General features: G+C 39.8%; 1 protein-coding gene across 22 annotated transcripts in view; it reads right to left on the bottom strand.

Annotated features, from left to right (window-relative positions):
- slmapa (sarcolemma associated protein a) overlaps positions 1 to 22,703 on the bottom strand; it is a 258,658-nt gene that overhangs the window by 127,351 nt on the left and 108,604 nt on the right. For all 22 annotated transcript variants that reach the window (XM_087994334.1, XM_087994332.1, XM_043708129.2 and 19 more), the window contains exons 8-11: positions 16,894 to 17,034; positions 16,024 to 16,161; positions 7,392 to 7,560; positions 5,812 to 5,862 (exon numbers count right to left, since the gene is read on the bottom strand). In XM_087994334.1, the coding sequence (XP_087850460.1) occupies positions 5,812 to 5,862; positions 7,392 to 7,560; positions 16,024 to 16,161; positions 16,894 to 17,034 (499 nt within the window). The remainder of the gene's footprint in view (positions 1 to 5,811; positions 5,863 to 7,391; positions 7,561 to 16,023; positions 16,162 to 16,893; positions 17,035 to 22,703) is intronic.

Below are 22,703 nucleotides of genomic sequence, written 5' to 3'. Positions count from 1 at the left end.
TATAATATACATTTTGATTGTTGTTGATATTTATATCAATATGAAGTGCAAGTATGACAGCATGATATTGCCTGAAAAGTGCTCCAACTGAATTGAATCATTGTAATCAAAATAAAACGTGTAGAGGTCAACAAAGTGACCAATGCACAGAGTAGGTTATATTGTGCTTACGTTTTTATCATTAAATTACTAGTACAATAACGTTAGAGACATGGAAATTCAAATTGCACCAGACTTTTTATTTTATTTGAAAAAAAATGGGTTTGCATTGTAGGGTACAGTCTACAGAACAGACTGCAATGTGCATTTATACGAAATAATGGAATCAAGTTGTAACGAATGGCTCCTTACAAATGATTGAATTTCTTCCAGGTCAATTACCACTTAACTCCATTCATTTTGAATCGAAGGCAGTTCACCCATACTAGAATTTTAATCAATTTGAAAGTGACATGGATTAAGTGGACTGAAGACCAATTTGTTTCAAAGCAAAAGAGGTAACGACTTAGAAAAATGTTAATAAAATGTGCAGACGTCTACAAACTTGCTAAAGATGCTGCCAGACCTGCTGAATTTTTCCAGCAATTTCTGTTTTTGTACAAACTGCTAACCTCAATGGTTGTTGAAAACAATTTATTTTGCAACAAACTAATGCACTGAAAGAAACAGAAATCACTGGAGATTAGAACTGTAAAAGTGCTGTGAACAAATGGGGCTGATAACAATTACATATTTCCAAAGAATGTTTTCCTTTCCAAAAATTTCAGACCAATGTTATACACAATGCCAAAGTAGAGTACACCATTTAAACAAATATAAATTTATGAAAATAACAATCTATATACTACAATTGTGAGCTATTGTTTAAGAATAATAAATGAATGATGGCTGCCCTTATATGTGACCTGTTATGACTAAATAAATATGTAAAAATAATAGGAGTATAACAGTTTCTTTCAACAACAGCTATCAACTATCATGTTTCAAAAAAAATTTCAACTCTGCTAAGTCTTTCTTCCAAAAACTAACATGCGAATAGATATTAGTACCTTAAAATGACATATAGTGAAAGTGGATGGGAGGAAAACCTGTTGCAACAAAGCACTTGCACTAAACATTCAAAATACAAAAAAGTCTTTGTTGGCAATTATTTCCTCTTAAAAAAAAGATGTGGATAACTTCACCGTGGAATTCACACGATATACTTGTTTCAACATTTCAATTTAATACAATGCTAAATGCAAGGGAAATCTGAACTATTCAGGGTTTGGAGTGGCATAATAGAGTCGTAAAACTGTTGTTATCTTTGTGTTCAAGAAAGGATCAAGACAAAAGATGGAAAATTATAGACCGATTAGCCTATCCTCAGTTGTTGGTAAAATTCTAAAATCCATCATTAAGGGTGAGATTTCTAAATTCTTGTTGGATTAGAACAAGTCAGCATGGATTTAGTAAGGGGAGATTGTGCCTGAAGAACCTGTTAGAATTCTTTGAAGAGGTAACAAGTAGGTTAGACCAGGGAAACCCAGTGGATGTTATCTATCTAGACTTCCAAAAGGCTTTTGATAAGTTGCCTCATGGGAGGCTTTTGAGTAAGATGAGGGTCCATGGCGTTCGAGGTGAGCTACTGGCATGGATTGAGGATTGGCTGTCTGAAGGCAGAGAGTTGGGATAAAAGGTTCTTTTTTGGAATGGTGGCTGGCGACAAGTGGTGTCCTGCAATGTTGGGACCACAGCTGTTCACTTTATATTAATGATCTGGATGAAGGGACTGGTGGTATTCTGGCGAAGTTTGCCGATGATAAGAAGTTAGGTGGACAGGCAGGCAGTACTGAGGAGGTGGGGAGGCTGCAGAAAGATTTAGACAGTTTAGGAGAGTGGTCCAGAAAATGGCTGATGAAATTCAATGTGAGCAAATGAGAGGTCTTACACTTTGGAAAAAAAAATACAGATGTGGACTATTTCCTAAACGGTGAGAAAATTCATAAAGCCAAAGTACAAAGGAATCTGGGAGTGCTAGTCCATGATTCTCTAAAGGTGAACTTGCAGGTTGAATTCGTGATTAAGAAAGCAAATGTAATGTTGTCATTTATCCCAAGAGGGTTGGAATATAAAAGCAGTGATATGCTTCTGAAACTTTAAAAAGCTCCAGTGAGGTCCCATTTAGAATAATGTGTCCAATTTGGGCCCCACACTTGAGGAATTGGAGCTGAAAAATGTGTTGCTGGAAAAGCGCAGCAGGTCAGGCAGCATACAAGGAGCAGGAGAATCGACATTTCGGGCATAAGCCCTTCTTCCTGATCTCCAGCATCTGCAGTCCTCACTTTCTCCATATTAGCATTGGAGCATGTCCAGTGGAGATTCACACGGATGATCCCTGGAATGGTATGCCTAACATACGATGAGTATCCTGGGATTGTATTCATTAGAGTTTAGAAGGTTGAGGGGACATCTAATAGAAACTTACAAGATAATGCAAGGCTTAGAAAGAGTGGATGCTGGGAAGTTGTTTCCATTAGGTGGGGAGATTAGGACGCGTGGGCACAGTCTTAGAATTAGAGGGGGTCAACTTAGAATGGAAATGGGGAGACATTTCTTGAGCCAGAGTGTGGTAGGCTTGTGGAATTCATTGCCATGGAGCGCAGTAGAGGCCGAGGTTGCTTTTGAGGCCGAGATTGCTTTCAAGGCAGAGATTGATAAATTCCTGATCTCGCAAGGAATTAAGGGCTATGGGCAGAGTGGACGCGATTGGCTGAATGGCCTTACTTCTACTCCTATGTCTTATGGTCTAAAACCTTCAATTCACTTTCATATGTACTTGAACCAGGCATCCATTTTAAAAACAGACATTATTTAAACAATAGGTTTCCCTCTGCACTAAAACATTTGCAATTTAATATGACTAGAGTCAAAATTCATGATGCACTTAGTTCTCTCTCTTCATCTCTGTGAATCAAGATGGCCACAAAATCAAGAGACCAAGAAGAACTCTCTAATCTAAAAAAAATTCAAGTTTGATCCTTGGTTTCTGCATAATTTGTTTTTAGTCTGGGGGGTGGGGGGGGCATAATTAACCTCAGTACTTCAGATTAATTTCAAGTCAGGGATGATTCGTGTCAGTTATCTATATCCTGACTCCCACTTATTGGGGGAGTATGGGAATTGAACACTGACTAAACAAAGTTATACAAAGATTTTTATCTGAAATCATCTTCAATCCCTTTTAAAACAAAATTTTTAAAGCACCTTCAGTCCTCTACTCAGCTTTACAAGGTAAGAAAGATTGCAGATTCAACAGTAAGTGTTTCTCAGTTGAAGAAATAAAACTGAAATAGAATAATATGCCAGTGGAAAAGCACCCTCTAATGGCCACCAAACTGCATGTTGGTGTTTTGACTAGTAACAAAAATGTGGGATCATACATAAAGAAGAATAAAATGTGCTATTTAAATTTCAGTTACTATTTACTAATCAAAAACCTATGCTGGACATGCATTTTTCTGATGAATAAAACTCTACGTAGATGTGAACATTTGTAAATAAATAATTTCATCAAAATTAATCAAAAAAATACTTATCTCCTAACAGTTTATCACTTTGAAGGTGACAAGTAACAAACTATCAACTTATGATGTGCATAGTCTAGAAACACGGAATATCTTTTATGGCCACTGCTATGATGTGGATAGAATTAAAGAACAGCAAAACTAATAGGGGGTGACAACAGATTGCCAAACAGCCAGATTGATATTGAACAGTTCAATTATAAAATATGGAAATGAGGGAAGCATATGCCAGAAACAAATACAAAATTTCAATTTTCACATTGACTGGAGGACCTGAATAGATCAAACAGTAAAGACAGTGACTTCTTGCAACACACTCAGGGCAATTACTACAATCATCCATTCTAGAACTAACAAGAGAAGAAATTATGCTCAGATGAATACCAAAACAGAACTAAGTCTGATTTATGAAGTGTGGCCACCAGATTTGAGCTTGTAAAAGAGAGAGTAATGAATCACAAACAACATTTTTTTAAAAATTAGTTGGAGAAAATATAAAAGTAATAAGAAATAAATTAGTCACAGTAAACTGGTCTGATCTGTGAATAGGTAAAACAATGAACAAACAACGTGAAATATTCCAAAATAATTGGGTTCAATATGAAAGCAGTTTATGCCATTAAAAGACAAAGTTTAATTTCTGAAGCTAAGCAACTATGAACAATAAACAAGCCAAGGGGCAGTATTAAGCTAAATGCTTGCATAAATGTAAGGGTACGTGGAAATCCAACAATATAAGAATACTTCAAAGACAATGAAGCAATAGAAGAAAATTAATGCAATCGTGAACAAAATATCGTGAGATATCCAAGTTATTTTTTTCATGTATGTGCATTAAAATAAAGAAATTGTTAATTGTCAAATAACTAAAAATTGGAACAGGTGAGAAAATGATATGGAATTAAGGGAATGGCAAAATTGTCAAATTAATTTTTTGCATCTCTATTCAATTTAAAAAGGACAAAATAGCAACAGTACAAGGGAATCAAAAATATAAGCAATGGAGAGAAACTTCGTGCAATGGACAAGTCAAAAAAGGTCATAAGAAACAGTGGTGTTAAGGTAGATAATCACGAGGATCTGTTGATTTTCTTTTAAAAAAATATACAGGAAGAGAAAATTTTATGTGGGACTATCATAATTTGCCACAGGTGTATTTGGTTTAGAAAACTGCAAATTTCAATATTACATAGGTCAGAGAAAATGCAAGAATCAATGTACTTAGCAGTTCAACATCTGCTCTGGAGACTAGATCAGAAGCTATCATCCAAGACAGAGCCACTGAGCACATAGAGTCATAGGAATGTACAGCATGGAAACACATGAAAATGCATGAGTTGATTATAGACAATCGGCATAGACTTGTGACCAACTTATCTGAGAGTTTTGAGGTCATCCTTAATTAGGTGTACAAGGGAGTATGTATCTATGGATTCGGTGTCCATTTCCTCTTGCATCACCAATCTCCCCTTCATTTTTCAAGTACTTGAGTGTGTTAGCATCTCCCAAATGACTGCATATTATTCCTACAGCTACAATTATGAACCTCTTCAAAAAGGTTTCAATCCCTTCAACAGCCTAACTGATGACAGAGATAATTTATCTGACATTGCCAATGATGTACTATCACTCTTCATTCTTAATTTGTCTGAAACCTTTGACATATTCAGAACACCATTCTCCTCCAATCTCCTTCCTTCGTTAATTCAGCCACTTAAAGCGAGGTTGAATCATATAGATGAGGAAAACTGCAATCAATCATTCTCCTGAATTGTCTAATTTTAACCCAACAGGCTAAAAGTTTTAACTTCAGCAGTGGTGGATTCCTTGGTAGGAATTTTTCAGAGGGGATAAATCCAAATGATCTGCCCTTGCACTGTTAGATGCAATCTTAGGAGCAGTCCATTTTAGACAAATGATCAAGTTTGTCCAAGTACCAGCATATAAAATGAATGCCAAATTTGAAAATAACCAGAAAATTTCATGTGAATGATCATTCAAAAGTGATTTTTTTAATAAATCCAACTCCATAGAATAAATTTTCTTGAGGGTTAAAACTAAAGATGTGATATAAACTATTTTCAAATTATATATTTGATGTATTGTGTGTCTCAAAATTTATTCAATAATATAAAATTTATTCAGTTATCTAAATTAAGGATCCAAATATGGATACAATGATTTTTTAAGTACTGCAGTTTCAGATATTACCCAGAAATATTTTAAACATTTATACTAAACTCACCTATACTATTGTGATCCTTGATGTTTTTCTCCTGAAGTTGTTCTAACCGTACTGTATTTAAAGAAAAAGCAGCATTTAGATTTCTTTTTCCAGTTATAAATTCAAAGATGAAAACGTATATTGAAGTTTTGAACACTTGAAAAACAGAAATCAACAAAGTCTGAGTAATTGTACACATTTTCCACATCTAGAATTTTAAAAATTTATTCACAGGATGTGGACATCTCTGGTTAGGCCAACATTTATTGTCCACTGCCAATTTCCCTAGAAAAGGAGGCAGCAAACTGTGTAGTATTAGCAGTATTAACAATAACTAAGAACAAAAACATCACAATGACTGCTGGGTGAACATTTCACCTTTGAGAACTCTGGCTACATAAAAAAAAAGATATTGTTTACATTTTAGTGGCCAAATGCTGTAATTTTTTTCGACAGGGCAACACGACAGCTCAGTGGTTAGCACTGCTGTCTCACAGCATCAGGGACCTGGGTTCGATTCCATCCTTGGGCAGTTGTGAGGATTTCCTCCCACAGTCCAAAAATATGCAGGTTAGATGGACTCGCCATGCTAATTTGCCCATAGTCTCCAGGGATATATAGGTTAGGTGGATTAGCCACAGGAAGTGTATAGTTATGGGGATGGGGTGGTTTGGGTGGGATGCTCGTCGGAGGGTCAGTGTGGACTTGATAGGCTGAATGGTCTGCTCCCACACTATAGAGATTCTATTCTATGATCTCATTAACAGTGGCTTTACTCCATTCATTCCAAGCTACTGATATTCTTCTCAGTTAGCTTACAATGTATCTTTGCGATTTTACTTCACACATCAAGCAAATGCAGTAGAATCCAATCCCTCCCAAATATATGGAATTATGTTATATTCAACATATCTTTGTGTTAAAAAAAGACTGCCTTCAACTTTATATCTGTAGGTCTGCAACAATTGAGGTTAGTGATATTAAAGATCCTGGATAAAACTGCCCATTCTCTCACTCTAAAAGCATTTAAGTACTTGTAGTGAGGTTAAGGAAAGAACAGAATTTAGTTGTTGGAGAAAAAGCAATTCAAAGAATACTTAGAAGCTGGAAACATACACGTTGCAGTCAGGCATTTATAAAAGTTTGCCAAAGAGGTAAAGAAAGAAGCAATAAGAGCAAAAACAATTACAAAAAAAACATTAGACTTGGTAGCATCTATGAAGTGGAGCGAGAAACAGAGTTAATGTTTTGAGTCAGTCCAATTCTTCTACAGAACTCTGAGTTCAATCTAGAGTATTTTGTTTTTATAATAAGGGCAAATTGATAGTTTGCTGGAGTTACATAGTATAATAGCTGGGGGCAGTTAGAGGAGGTGGTAGTGGTGGTGGTGGTGGAGGAATAGTAGAAGAAAGAAACTAAGCTAAGTTTGGTTAGAAATTAATCAGAACATTATAGGTTGATCACTCACAAAAAAAAATTACACCTATGTTCTACCCAAAATATTGATGGATTTAAAATTTAGCTTTCAGGAATTTTATCAAGCTCTTTACCCATTGTTTCCCTTTCACCAATAATCAACGAAGGACTGCAAGTTCTATTACCTTGTAAAGCCGTAAGCCGTTCATTGGTGAAATCATTATCAGCTTGTAAGGCTTCAATCCTCGCTTGAAGTAACTGTTCCTTCTCTTCCATTTCATCTATTCTGTGCTGCAATTCCTTCTTTTCAGATAGGGCCTTCTGCTGAATCTCTTCTTGTTTCCCTTCAGCATGCTGTTCAGAGACAAAACTAACATAGTGAATCTTTTAAAAAAAAAATCACCTTGCTTAAAGATGTTCCAATTTTCTGCAATGCAATAGTGCTACTCAATGTTGTCTGCTCTGAGCAGTGTATTATGGGAATTAAGTTTTAAGATTTTTTTAAATAAAAGATAAAACGTTAAGACATTTTAAAAATGTTAATTGAGAAACTTTAATAACACACAACAAAGTATGTACAAAGGTTAGCGGATGAGTGCAAATATCATTGATCCTTTTTTGTAGTAACCTTTGAATAAATAAGAGGATGATAGCAGAAAAGTCATAACATACCAAATGTCAAGGCTACTGCTCTAGGGACACAGTACAGGTTCCACCAAGACAGCTGGTAGAAATTAATTTCAATTAATAAATCTGAATATTTTTTCATTATTCTTTCATGGGATGTGGGAGTGCCTGGCAAGGCAGGCATTTGTTGCTCATCCGTAGTGGCCTGCCAAGCCTTTGAAGGCAAGTAAGAGTCAGATTGTTGTGGATCTTGGCTTACATGTTGGCTACACTGGTAAGATTAGATTTCCTTAGATTAGATTCCCTCCAGTATGGAAACAGGCCCTTCGACCCAACAAATCCACACCGACCTCCGAAGAGCAACCCACCTAGACCCATTTCCCTCTGACTAAAACTATGGGCAATCTGGCATGGTCAATTCACCTGACCTGCACATCTTTGGAATGTGGGAGGAAACTGGAGCACTCGGAGGAAACCCACGCAGACACGGGGAGACAGTCGCCGAGGCGGGAATCAAACCGGGGTCCCTGGCGTGTGAGGCAGCAGTGCTAACCACTGAATCTTAGCAAATTCATTCCCTTGCCTGCAACGCCCTCACATCCCAGTAAAGAACAAAAGAGTAGTACAAGTTTGTCATTGCAAAAGCGATAATCATTCACAGGCAGAAAAAAAAAAGTGAGATTCCAATTTTGTGCAAAGTATTGTTCAGTTAATGCTGCAATTTTCTATGGTTAGGCAGTACTTGCTCACAACTATATACTCTTTCCAGGAGTTTAGTGTAAATGCCCTTCTTGACTGAGAGTAAGTGAAATATTTTAGACGATCATAGAATGTCAAAGAAACCCCATAAAAAGTCAAGAGATCTAGAATACCATGGGGCGGCACAGTGGCTAGCACTGCTGCCTCAAAGCGCCAGAGACCCAGGTTCAATTCCCGCCTCAGGCAACTGTCTGTGTGGTGTTTGCACATTCTCCCCGTGTCTGCAAGGGTTTCCTCCAGGTGCTCCGGTTTCCTCCCACAGTTCAAATATGTGCTAAATAGTGTTAGGTCAAGGGGTAAGTGTAGGGGAATGGGTCTGGGTGAGTTACTCTTCGGAGGGTCGGTGTGGACTTGTTGGGCCGAAGGGCCTGTTTCCACACTGTAGGGAATCTAATCTAATCTAATACAGTATATTTTGGACTTCAATAAGATATCTTATGTTAAAGATTTCTTTTCCCAACACTGACACAGCTCTAAAGAATGTGCAGAAACACTTTCATGAGCCTTATATCATCATTTTTAAAAATATGTTAACAGAGTTTATCAAGTTGCAACAGACAATTGCATAATTATGCAGGTGCTAGGTTTTAAATTTTTATTATAAATTGGACAGAAAGGTGCAGTAAGAGTCATGTGGTGGATTAGGTGGAAAGACAGAAATGCATCTTGTATATATTTTTGCTGTATGATGTAAGGTTTCATGTCCAAGATTTTAAGCAGAGATTAAAATAATGTGAATTTTTTTTTGATTCAAAGGGGTTTAGTACTGAATTGAAAGAGCAAAGTCCAAGTTATTTGAAGTTCTAGAGAAAAACATGTAAAAATTCATATTTTATCAGAACATTATAGAATTTTATATTAGATTACATTAGATTAGATTACATTAGATTACATTACAGTGTGGAAACAGGCCCTTCGGCCCAACAAGTCCACACCGACCCGCCGAAGCGCAACCCACCCATAACCCTACATTTACTCCTTACCTAACACTACGGGCAATTTAGCATGGCCAATTCACCTGACCTGCACATCTTTGGACTATGGGAGGAAACCGGAGCACCCGGAGGAAACCCACGCAGACACGGGGAGAACGTACAAACTCCACACAGTCAGTCGCCTGAGGTGGGAATTGAACCCGGGTCTCAGGCGCTGTGAGGCAGCAGTGCTAACCACTGTGCCACCGTGCCGCCCACAAAATTCTTACGGAATTTCTATGCATAGCAACAAGCCACCAAACAAAGTTTTTTTTTCTGGTTTAAAAAAAATCAAATCGATGAGTCAATCAATCATAACAAAACAAAGATAATGGCAACAAAAGTGGTGCTTTTTGGTAGTCTTGCAACACCTTGTGCACCTCTTAGATCATAGGTCCATAACATACAGAAGCAGAAATAGGCCATTCGGCACAGAGTCGACATCATTGGATCATAGCTGATATGTTTCTCAATTCCATTTTCCTACCTTCTCCTGTAACTGTTTATTGCTTTACTAATCAAGAACCTACCTTCTCGATCTTAAATGCACTCAATGACTTGGCCCCCACAGCCTACTGCAGCAAAGATTTCCACAGATTCACCACTCACTTGCTGAAGAAATTCCCCTTCACTCAGTTCTAAAGGGTTATCCCTTCATTCTGAGTGCCCCTGGATCCGAGGTTCTCCTACTTGTGGAAATATCTTCTCCAAGTATACTCTATCTTGGCCTTTCAGGCTGAAAGCCCAAATGAGGAACAAGGAGAAGGTATAATGGATACCTATCCTTTGATGAATGGTTAGAATGACTCAAACAAAGGATTGATATAGGTCACATAACCAGCCTTCGGAAATGAAATATATTAATGGGTGCTCAAAGATTGATGGGGCAGTCCTTAGTAGGCATAAGACAACAAGGAAAGGAATTCCTGACAACTTGGCCAGGGCAAGGAAACAAAAACAAAATGAGCCTGCTTCTGCAGACAAACAGATAACAGACTGTTAATAAATCTGCTATCACCTGCTTTGGTCTACTTAGTTTCCGTTTACCGTATATTCTAAGGTATACGTTGATCTCGTGTATAAATCAAGATTAGAGTGGTGCTGGAAAAGCACAGCAGGTCAGGCAGGCAGCACCCAAGGAGCAGGAAAATCGACATTTCGGGCAGGAACTCTTAGAGTCATAGAGATATACAGCATGGAAACAGACCCTTTGGTCCAACCCGTCCATGCCGACCAGGTATCCCAAACTAATCTAGTTCCACCTGCCAGCACCCAGCCCATATCCCTCCCAACCCTTCCTATTCATATACCCATCCAAATGCCTTTTAAATGTTGCAATTGTTACAGTTGCCCCTTAGATCTCTTTTATATCTTTCCTCTCTCACACTAAACCTATGCCCTTTAGTTCTGGACTCCCCCACCCCATGGAAAAGACCTTGTCTATTTATCCTATCCATGCCCCTCATGATTTTGTAAACCTCTATAAAGGTCACCCCTCAACCGCCGACACTCAAGCTCCAGCCTGTTCAGCCAGTATTCAACCAGTAAATACCAATGTAAAATGTTTAGTACCACCCCATCTCCTGCGGCTTCACACAAAGGCTGCCTTGCTAATCTTTGAGGGGCCCTATTCTCTCCCGAGTTATCATTTTGTCCTTAATATATTTATAGAATCCCATTGGATTCTCCTGAACTCTATTTGCCAAAGCTATCTCATGACCCTTTCTTTCCCCTCGAGTATACTCCTACTGCCTTTATACTCTTTTAAGGATTCACTCGGTCTATCCTGTCTATACCTGACATATGCTTCCTTCTTCTCCTTAACCAAACCCTCAATTTCTTTAGTCATTCAGCATTTACTATACCTACCAGCCTTCCCTTTCACCCTAACAGGAATATACTTTCTTTGGATTCTCGTTATCTCATTTCTGAAGGCTCCCCATTTTCCAGCCATCCCTTTACCTGCGAACATCTGCCCCCAATCAGCTTTTGAAAGTTCTTGCCAGATAGCGTCAAAATTAGCCTTTCTCCAATTTAGAACTTCAACTTTTAGATCTGGTCTATCTTTTTCCATTACGATTTTAAAATGAATAGAATTATGGTCGCTGGCCCCAAAGTGTTCCCCCACTGACACCTCAGTCACCTGCCCTGCCTTATTTTCCAAGAGTCGGTTAATTTTTGCAACTTCTCTAGCAGGTACATCCACATACTGAATCAGAAAATTTTCTTGTACACACTTAACAAATTCCTCTCCATCTAAACACTGGCAGTCCCAGTCCATGTTTGGAAAGTTAAAATCCTCTACCATAACCACCCTATTATTCTTACAGATAGCTGAGATCTCCTTACAAGTTTGTTTCTCAATTTCCCTCTGACCATTAGGGGGTCGATAATATAATCCCAATAAGGTGATCATCCTTTTCTTATTTCTCAGTTCCACCCAAATAACTTCCCTGGATGTATTTCCAGGAATATCCTCCTTCAGCATAGCTGTAATGCTATCCCTTATCAAAAACGTGACTCCCCCTCCTCTCTTGCCTCCCTTTCTATCCTTCCGGTAGCATTTGTATCCTGGAATATTAAGCTGCCAGTACTGTCCATCCCTGAGCCATGTTTCTGTAATTGTTACGATATACCAGTCCCATGTTCCTCACCATGCCCTGAGTTTATCCGCCTTCCCCACTGGCCCCTTGCATTGAAATAAATGCAATTTAATTTATTAGTCCTACCTTGTTCCTGCCTGCACTGTTTGATTCTCTTTTGTTCTCAACTGTACCAGTCTCAGATTGATCTCTTTCCTCACTATCTCCCTGGGTCCTACCCACCCTCCCCCCACCTTACTAGTTTAAATGCTCCCGAGCAGCTCTAGCAAATCTAGAGTGGGACCCAGGGAGATAGTGAGGAAAGAGATCAATCATCAGGATCAGATTCCTGATGAAGGGCTCATGCTTGAAACATTGATTTTCCTGCTCCTCGGATGCTGTCTGACCTCCTGTGGTTTTCCAGCACCACTTTAATCTTGACTCTGATCTCCAGCAATTGCAGTCTTCACTTTCACCTAATTGATCTCATGTTTAAGTTGACCCCATAATTTTGGCCAACAGAACTGGTATGTGTCGTATACCTCGTGTGCAAGTTGACCCTAGTTTGATAGGGATTTCTTCCTGACCATATACATGCAAATATCTACGGTACGTTATGGTTGCCCTGGACCTTGTCTTCCTGCTGTTCCCTCAGTTTCTTAGAAGTAAGTGTTGTGTACAGTTGTGCTCTGAACTTATTGTAAAACTCACCCAAATTTTCCTGACAAAATGGCATCACGAAAAACAAATATACAGCACAGTTTAAACTAAAAGTTACTGAAGTTGCAGAGAACAACAATAGCGTAGCTGTAAGGGAGTTCTGTGTTACTGAAAAACTTGTTTGAGATAGGAGGAAAAAACCCACACAGTTAAAGGCTGTGCCGACCAAGGAAAGCTGAACAAGTAGCCACAAGTAGAAGAAAAGATTACTGACTGGGTAATTCAGTGTCATCAGAACGGAAGCATAGACAATATATAAGAATACATGCCAAAAATGAAGCTGAAAAGAATGGGTTAGTGATTTCAAAGCCAGTACTCGATGGTGCAGCAGGGTTATGAAAAGGTACAATTTAGTGCTTAAATAGAAAACCAAGATTGCCCAACGTCTACCAGCAGAACTTAATGACAAGTTAATTGGGTTCCATCAACTGTGATCAGAAGTCGGAAGGAAAACCGGGTACAGGCTCTCATGCATCGGCAATATGGACGAAACCCCAATGAACTTTGATATGCCAGGGAACAGAACTGTGGACAAGATTGGAGTTAAAACAGTTTTGGTTAAGACTACTAGCCATGAAAAGAGTTGATTCATTGTGGTACTTGGTTGTATGGCAGGTGAAACAAAGTTAAAGCCTATGGTTAAAAATCACACAACACCAGGTTATAGTCCAAAAGGTTTAATTGGAAGCACTAGCTTTCACAGCGCTGCCCCTTCATCAGGTGATTGTGGAGTACACAATTGTAAGACACAGAATTTATAGCCAGGTACTCCACAATCACCTGATGAAGGAGCAGCGCTCTGAAAGCTAGTGCTTCTAATTAAACCTGTTGGAGTATAACCTGGTGTTGCGAGATTTTTAACTTTGTACGCCCCAGTCCAACATCGGCATCTCCAAATCAAAGCTTATGGTGATTTCTAAGGGGAAAATTCGGCCAAAACAGAAATTTCCGAAAGGCACTGCTGTCCTCGTCCATGGAAAAGGGTGGATGGATGAAGATGTCTGCAAGACTTGGATTAGGGAATATACGACCAGGTGGACTTAGAAAGAAAAAAAGCTAATTGGTTTGGGATATGTTCAGATCACACTCAGTGAAAAGTGTTGTCAATTAATTTTGAGCTAACAATACTGACGCTGCAATGATTCCTGTATGCCTTACGAGCATGGTGCAGCCACTGGATGTTCGATTAGATAAGATTAGATTAGATTAGATTAGATTACTTACAGTGTGGAAACAGGCCCTTCGGCCCAACAAGTCCACACCGACCCTCCGAAGAGCAACCCACCCAGACCCATTCCCCTACATTTACCCCTTTACCGAACACTATGGGCAATTTAGCATGGCCAATTCACCTACCCTGCACATTTTTGGACTATGGGAGGAAACCGGAGCACCCGGAGGAAACCCACGCAGACACAGGGAGAATGCGCAAACTCCACACAGACAGTTGCCTGAGGCGGGAATTGAACCCGGGTCTCTGGCGCTGTGAGGCAGCAGTGCTAACCATTGCGCTGCCCACATCAATAAACTTTTTAAGGACTTAGTATGGAAGAAATGGGACACTTGGACGCAAGAAAGGTTAAAAAAAAGCTTCACAAAGGGTGGCAACATGCGTTCTCCATTACTTGCAACTGTATGTGAATGGATTGTTGAGTCCGAGAAGGAGATGAAAACTAAAATAATTGTGAAAGCCTTCAAAAAATGAGGATGACTATTTATGGTCAGATTGAAGTAATGACAAATCAATTGATGATCCCTTTCAGAGTGCAGAAGAAGATGGTCCATATAATGATATGTTTGACCCAGACGAGTGTAATGAATTATTCAATTATGTAACTGATGAGGACAGTGAACTTGAAGGATTCTAATGGGCATTTGCATGTACTGGTAACTTTTGTTTTAAGCAGCTATCCCATAATATTTGTGGTATACTGTGAGAGGAGTTTTTTGCTGTAAAATGAATATCAGTTTTTTGATGTAAAGTGTTTATCGTATATTAAGTTTCATGCTGTCATTTTTTAAAATACAATATTATATATTTTTTTGTTTTTATTACTCCTTTGTTTTTATTTCATGAATTGCGTGTTGTACAAACACCCCCAGTATATGACCTGACCACCTGCTGGTATGCCTATTAACTTTTGTACAGGTGTACACCTACATGCACTTTAGGTACTGCTAACCGGAAAATGGTATGACAGTACGGTTCTACTGTAGCAGGCAGAATAGAGACAGTTACTTTGTAGATTAATATTCTACAATGGCTATAAATTCTTTATCATTTTGTTGTTTGTTATTTTATATAGAGATCTGGCTCTGGTTTAAGCATGAATTTCGTCCCCTCAAAAACTACCTCGTGTATAAGTCAACCCCCAATTTCAGCTTTTAAAAAGTCTTCAAAACTCTACCTATACACGAGTATATATGGTAGTTTATAAGGAAGGCAAAGTCATCATAGGTTTACCTGGCTACAGACTGCTTTCTTATGAGATGTGAGGAACCACACCTTAGATGAGGGAAGAGGTAAAATCAGCCAGTGTGGAAATTGAACCCTTGCTGTTGGTATTACTCTGCATTGCAAACGATCTGTCCAAACAACAGTTAGCTAACCAGTTAGCTGAGGTTACTATGAAGGGCTCTCCGTCTCAATTTCTTCCTTTGCCGGAGGGGTGGTGACCCGCAGGTAAACCACTACCAGCCATCTCTCTCTCTAATGTGAGAGCGGCCGTTTGGGACTAAAGTGATTAGCTTGTGCATTCTATTAAAACTGTTGCTTCTAAATAAACTACTTCATAAATTACTTTAAAATCACTACAAACTAAATGTCTTCAAGGCAGAAATTGATAAATTCTTGATGTCACAAGAATTAAGGGCTACGGGGAGAATGCGGGTAAGTGGAGTTGAAATGCCCATCAGCCATGATTGAATGGTGGAGTGGACTCGATGGGCTGAATGGCCTTACTTCCGCTCCTATGTCTTATGGTCTTATAACTCGACTGGCTTTTTGAAGCTAAAACTCACTAAGTTGAATTCTGCAATTGTCTGAGTTTTCTTCTGAAAAAAAAGGAAAGAAATAAAACCTTTTCCACAATCTCATGAAAGAAATGCCAGTTTTAAAACATTGTCTACTTAAAATGCAATTCATTTAAACTCACCTTTAACTTGTCAGTGAACTCTTTAATTTCATTCACAGCTCCATTGTACTTATTGGCCAGTTCTCTCAATTCTTCCTGTGTTCTATCATTCATTTCCTTTAAATGGGTGCATTCATCCTCTGTGTTACTCAGACTTCGCTATAACATTAAAATATATGTATTAATTCTGGGATGTCTTCAGATCTGAAAAGCATCTTCTCAATTTTTAAACTCATTGGGAAAGTCAAGATTTAGCTGTTAATTGTCCATCGTAAGATTTAAAATAATGTAAACTGAAAGAATTAACCCAAAAAGAATGCTCACAATATATTATTGCTGAAATGTTGGCATTTCCACATAACAATCCACACAACCAATTTCTTTCTAATTACCCTGCAAAATTCAAAGTACGCGATTTCAGTAGCGCTTGAAAACATTCCAAAACCAATCACTTAGTATAAAAATAATTTTTCAGTGAAAGCATTCTTCATTTAACACCATTTATATCACGGAATTTCCACAAGCTAATACTTAATCATCTGTATTTTACAGATACCAGTACATTTTTTCATAAATATGGGATCCAGTAATCCAAAGAAAATATTACATCTGCCTGAACTTCTGAATTACTTTGAGAGAAATTAATTTACATGGCACCTGCTACTTTTGACAGGCATTTTATTGTATAGCTCCTACTCTGGGAAAATATTTCTAACCCAATAGTCTCACAAAACATAAAAACACCTTCATAACTCTCGACGGAAAATAGGAAAGGCAAATCCACAATGTTTTGTCTAGATGCAGTATTCTAAGTTATCACACCAAAGTTTTTATTTTGAATAAAGTAACTCTAGCATACATATTATTGGGAATATTTAGAAATGTAATTACCTCCACCTCGGAGAGCTTCCGGACTACTTCTATTTTCTCCTGAAGGACCCGCCTCAAGGACTCTTTGGCTGTTGTCTCATAACTGTGTTTGTCTTCTTGTAATGTTACCAACTCTTTCCTTATGCCATCTTCAGTTTGGTTCTGTTAAGTACAGACAGAAAAGGGCAAATATTGCTAAATGAGAGATATATTGTTGAAGATTTTTGTCTTGCATTCATGAGGACAGATGTAAGAATTCAAATTTTAAAGAGAAACAATAATTTATCATGCTTGAGAAAAGGGTTAATTAGTAAGTTGACTCTGATTGGTCAAGATGTTGCCATAAAGAAAGGGTGCAAAGCCTGGATATCTTCCTTCTTATTCAGGAAAGGTCCCTGCATTTGAATGTACATAATTACTAGAAAGTATAAGCAAGCTACATTGCAAATCAAATTGATTTTCTTCAATTGGATCTTTAGGTGATTCTTAGCGAGTGAAAGGGGAATTATAATGATGCTGGGCCCATTGCTGTTTGTTCCCCAAATCACTGATTTGCATGAGAATGTACGAGGCATGATTATAAGTTTGCAGATGACTCTAATATAGTCAGTATTGTGGACAATGAGGCAGGTTATCAGAAATGGCAGCAGGACCTTGATCAGCTGGGCAAGTGGGCTGAAAAATGGCAAATGGAGTTTAATATAGCTAAGTGTGAGATCTTGCATTTTGGAAAGTTAAATCAAGGTAGGAGTTTCATGGTGAATGGTAGGGCCTTAACGAGTGTAGTTGAACAGAGGGAACTTGGAGTTCAGGTGTACGATTCTCTAAGTGGAGTCACAGGTAGACAGGGCAGTGAAGAAGGCTTGTGGCACACTGGCCTTCATCAGTCAGGGCACTGAGTATAGAAGATGGTAGAGGTTTAGAAGGATATGGGCTAAGTGCAGGGAAGTGGCGTTAGTGTGGATGGACATTTTGGTTGGCATGGATCAGGTTAGACTGAAGGGGCTGGCTCCGTGCTGTGGGACTCTAGAGAGTTTATAGTTTACTTCCATAATATATGTGAAATGTACACTAGAATTTACATTATCACCACTCACCCAAATCAAGAACTTTGGTTGATGCATAAAAATTCTCTTGTGCAAAGATTTTGGATTAAAATTGACTGATCAATTTTAAAGATGGTAAAAACGATTAATATTCAATAGACGATGAACTTACATTCAAAAGATCACCTATACTATCCTGACATTTGATGGAAAATTAAACTGTTTTCTGTTCTTCCCTTGTGGCAAACTTTGTTAACTATGTTAAGAGTTATGGAGATCTACACCACAGATAAAGGCCCCTCAGCCCATCAGGTCCATACAAGTCAAAGACCAGCACCTCACTACTCCAATCCCATTCTTCTACAATGGCCTATACATAGCCTTGCATGCTATGGCATCGCAAGTGTACATCTCCGTACTTAAATATTATGAGGGGTTTCTGCCTCTACAATCATTATATGCAGTGAGTTTCAGATTCCCACCACCCTCGAGAAGAAATTTTTTTTCCTCACATTGCTTCTAAATCTTCTGCCCTTATCTTAAATCTATGTCTCCTGATCATTTATCCCTCCAATAAGGAGAAAGGTTCCTTCCTATTCTATCTATGCCCCTCAATTTTATAAAGCTGCCACCCAGGTTGATAGGTTTGTTAAGAGGGTGTATGGTGTGTTAGCTTTTATTGGTAGAGTGATTGAGTTTTGGAGCCATGAAGTCCCTGCTATAGGAGAGATGTTGTGAAACGTAAATCTTTTATGAACATTTCCACAAGGATGCTGCGGGGTATGGAGCGTTTGATCTATCGGAAGAGACTGAATAGGTTGGGACTATTTTCTCTGGAGTATTAGAGGCTGAAGGGTGAGGTTTATAAAATAATGGATAGGGTGAATAGCCAAAGTCTTTTTTCCTAGGATGAGGGAGTCCAAAACTACAGGGCATAGATTTAAGATGTGAGGAGAAAGATAGAAAAGGCACCTAAAGGGCAACTTTTTCACGTAGAGGGTGGTGCATGTATGGAACGAGCTGCCAGAGGAAGTGGTGGAGGTGGACACAATTACAGCATTTAAAAGGCATCTAGATAGGTATATGAAGGATTTGGGGCGATATCTGGTCAGTTGCACTGAAGTGTCTGTTTCCATGCTGTATGATTCTTGTGACTCTGGTTTTTCCTGAAATACTTTGTAAAAATTGTTATTTTATGTGCTCACTTCTCTGAGCCAGCCTAACTCATGTAGTTTGTCCAGGAAGTAATGGAGGATCAGGTTGAAGGTCTTGAGTTGGGGGATATTGGTGCACAGGTCACTTTGTGGAACATGGTGATGAGTTTGAGCTCAAGCCAAAGCTCAGCAGTGGAAACATCACCACCATCACCATTTATAACTTGGGCTGGGCTTCGTAGCTTGGTGTATTGGCCACAGGCTGGAACCCATTGCTTGGAGAGACAGGCTGAGACATGAGCTGGGCAAGGGCAGGTCTAGTGCTGTCAGTTTTGACGCAAGGTATGGTATTGAAGGAGGCTGTGCCCTGAAGTTTGGAAAACTGCTGTCCTGGTGACTGAAGGGTAAAGTCAGGTTTGGAAGCGGTTGATAGCTGGTGGGGGGGGGGGGGGGGGGCGGAAAGAGAGAGGGGAAGGAAGTAGTGCACTGTGGGAGCAGCGTTTGGTTATGCAGTTGTAAGCAACGGAAGGCAGAAGAATTATTTCAGCAGGATTGTAATTGCCAATGTAATTGCCAATGTAATTGATACTCCTGCAGTTTGATCTGCAAATGGAAGGAAATTGCATGGGCCTCTTTAAAGACAGTGTATTTGAATATTTCTGATCATTTCCTGTAGATTGAAGAGATATTTGATTAGACTAAACCTGTTCTGGTGTGAAGTTCTCAGTGGGTGAATACCTTCTTAATTCATCCTGTCTGGACTTGCATGCAAATTGATGATTAGCATTACAGCTGTACTGAGGGAGGATATTCCCGGAAATACATCCAGGGAAGTTATTTGGGTGGAACTGAGAAATAAGAAAGGGATGATCACCTTATTGAGATTGTATTATAGACCCCTTAATAGTCAGAGGGAAATTGAGAAACAGAGAAACAATCTTGTAAGGAGATCTCAGCTATCTGTAAGAATAATCGTGGTTATGGTAGGGGATTTTAACTTTCCAAACATGGGACTGCCATAGTGTTAAGGGTTTAGATGGAGAGGAATTTGTTAAGTGTATACAAGAAAATTTTCTGATTTACTATGTGGACGTACCTACTAGAGAAGGTGCAAAACTTGGCAAAAGTGAGGACTGTAGATGCTGGAAACCAGAGTTTAGATCAGAGTGGTGCTGGAAAAGCACAGCAGATCAGGCAGTATCCGAGGAGCAGGAAAATCAACGTTTTGGGCAAAGGCCTCAGGAATAAAGGCAGGAAGCCTCCAGGATGGAGAGATAAATTGGGGGGGGAGGGGGCGGGGGGGGTGCTGGGGAGAAGGTAGCAAAGAGTACAATTGGTGAATGGGGGTGTGGATGGAGGGGATAGGTCAGAGAGGAGGGTGGAGCGGATAGGTGGGAAGGGACATTGGCAGGTAGGACAGGTCATGAGGACAGTGCTGAGCTGGAAGGTTGGAACTGGGGTGAAGTGGGGGGAGGGGAAATGAGGAAACTGGTGAAGTCTACATTGATGCCTTGCGGTCGAAGTGTTCCGAGGCGGATGATGAGGCATTCTTTCTCCAGGCATCGCGTGGTGAGGGAGTGGCGGTGGAGGAGGCCAGGACCTGCATGTCCGCAGCAGAATGGGAGGAGGAGTTGAAATGTTGGGCCACGGAGAGGTGGGGTTGGTTGGTGCGGGTGTCCCGGAGATGTTACCTGAAGCGCTCTGTGAGGAGGCGTCCAGTCTCCCCAATGTAGAGGAGGCCGCATCGGGAGCAACGGAAACAATAATTTTTTTTTAAGATTCGATTAGATTACTTACAGTGTGGAAACAGGCCCTTCAAACCAACAAGTCCACACCGACCCTCTGAAGAGCAACCCACCCAGACTCATTCCCCTACATTTACCCCTTCACCAAACACTATGGGCAATTTAGCATGGCCAATTCACCTAATCTGCATATTTTTGGACTGTGGGAGGAAACTGGTGCACCCAGAGGAAACCCATGCAGACACAGGGAGAATGTGCAAACTGCACACAGACAGTTGCCTGAGGCAGGAATTGAACCCGGGTCTCTGGCGCTGTGAGGCAGCAATGCGAAACACTGTGCCACTGTGCCGCCCAATAAATGACATCGGTGGATGTGCAGGTGAAACTTTGGACGTGGAAGGTTCCTTTGGGGCCTTGGATGGTGGAAAGGGAGGAGGTGTGGGTGCAGGTTTTGCAATTCCTGCGGTGGCAGGATGGGAGGGTGGTTCAAGGTGCAAAATATGACCTACTCTTGAGAAATAAGACAGGGCAGATGACTGAGGTGTCAGTGGGAGAGCATTTTGGGGCCAGCGACCATAATTCTATTAGATTTAAAATAATGATGGAAAAGGATAGATCTGATCGAAAAGTTGAAGTTCTAAATTGGAGAAAGGCCAATTTTGACGGTATTAGGCAAGAACTGTCAAAAGCTGATTGGAGGCAGATGTTCGCAGGTAAAGGAACGGCTGGAAAATGGGAAGCCTTCAGAAACGAGATAATGAGAATCCAGAGAAAGTATATTCCTGTTAGGGTGAAAGGGAAGGCTGGTAGGTATAGGAAATGCTGGATGACTAAAGAAATTGAGGGTTTGGTTAAGAAAAAGAAGGAAGCATATGTCAGGTATAGGCAGGATAGATCGAATGAATCCTTAGATGAGTATAAAGGCAGTAGGAGTATACTCAAGAGGGAAATCAGGGGGGCAAAAAGGGGGCATGAGATAGCGTTGGCAAATAGAATTAAGGAGAATCCAAAGGGTTTTTACAAATACATTAAGGACAAAAGGGTAACTAGGAAGAGAATCAGGCTCCTCAAAGATCAGCAAGGCGGCCTTTGTGTGGAGCCGCAGAAAATGGGAGAGATACTAAAAGAGTATTTTGCATCAGTATTTACTGTGAAAAAGGATATGGAAGATATAAAATGTAGGGAAATAGATGGTGACATCTTGAAAAATGTTCAGATTACTGAGGAGGAAGTACTGGATGTTTTGAAACGCATAAAGGTGGATAAATCCCCAGGACCTGATCAGGTATAACCTAGCACTCTGTGGGAAGCTGAGATATTTGTATCATCAATAGTCACAGGTGAGGTGCCGGAAAACTGGAGGTTGGCTAAAGTGGTGCCACTGTTTAAGAAAGGTGGTAAGGACAAGCCAAGGAACTACAGACCAGTGAGCCTGATGTCGGTGATGGGCAAGTTGTTGGAGGGAATCCTGAGGGATAGGATGTACATGTATTTGGAAAGGCAAGGACTGATTAGGGATAGTCAACATGGTTTTGTGTGTGGGAAATCATGTCTCACAAACTTGATTGAGTTTTTTGAAGAAGTAACAAAGAGGATTGTTGAGGGCAGAGTGGTAGATGTGGTCTATATGGACTTCAGTAAGCGTTAGACCATTTTCCCCATGGGAGACTGGTCAGCAAGGTTAGATCTCATGGAATACAGGAGAACTAGCCATTTGGATCCAGAACTGGCTCAAAGGTAGACGACAGAGGGTTGTGGTGGAGGGTTGTTTTTCAAACTGGAGGTCTGTGACCAGTGGAGTGCCACAAGGAACGGTGCTGGGTCCTCTACTTTTCATCACTTATATAAATGATTTGAGTGCGAATTAGTAAGTTTGCAGATGACAC

This window comes from Chiloscyllium plagiosum, unplaced genomic scaffold, assembly GCF_037043375.1.
Source record: "Chiloscyllium plagiosum isolate Xiang-an unplaced genomic scaffold, Cpla_swu_hap1 HiC_scaffold_14, whole genome shotgun sequence".
Taxonomy (NCBI): Eukaryota; Metazoa; Chordata; class Chondrichthyes; order Orectolobiformes; family Hemiscylliidae; genus Chiloscyllium; species Chiloscyllium plagiosum.
The sequence above is the reverse complement of the archived record's forward strand: the minus strand, read 5'-3'. Positions and strand labels throughout refer to the sequence as shown.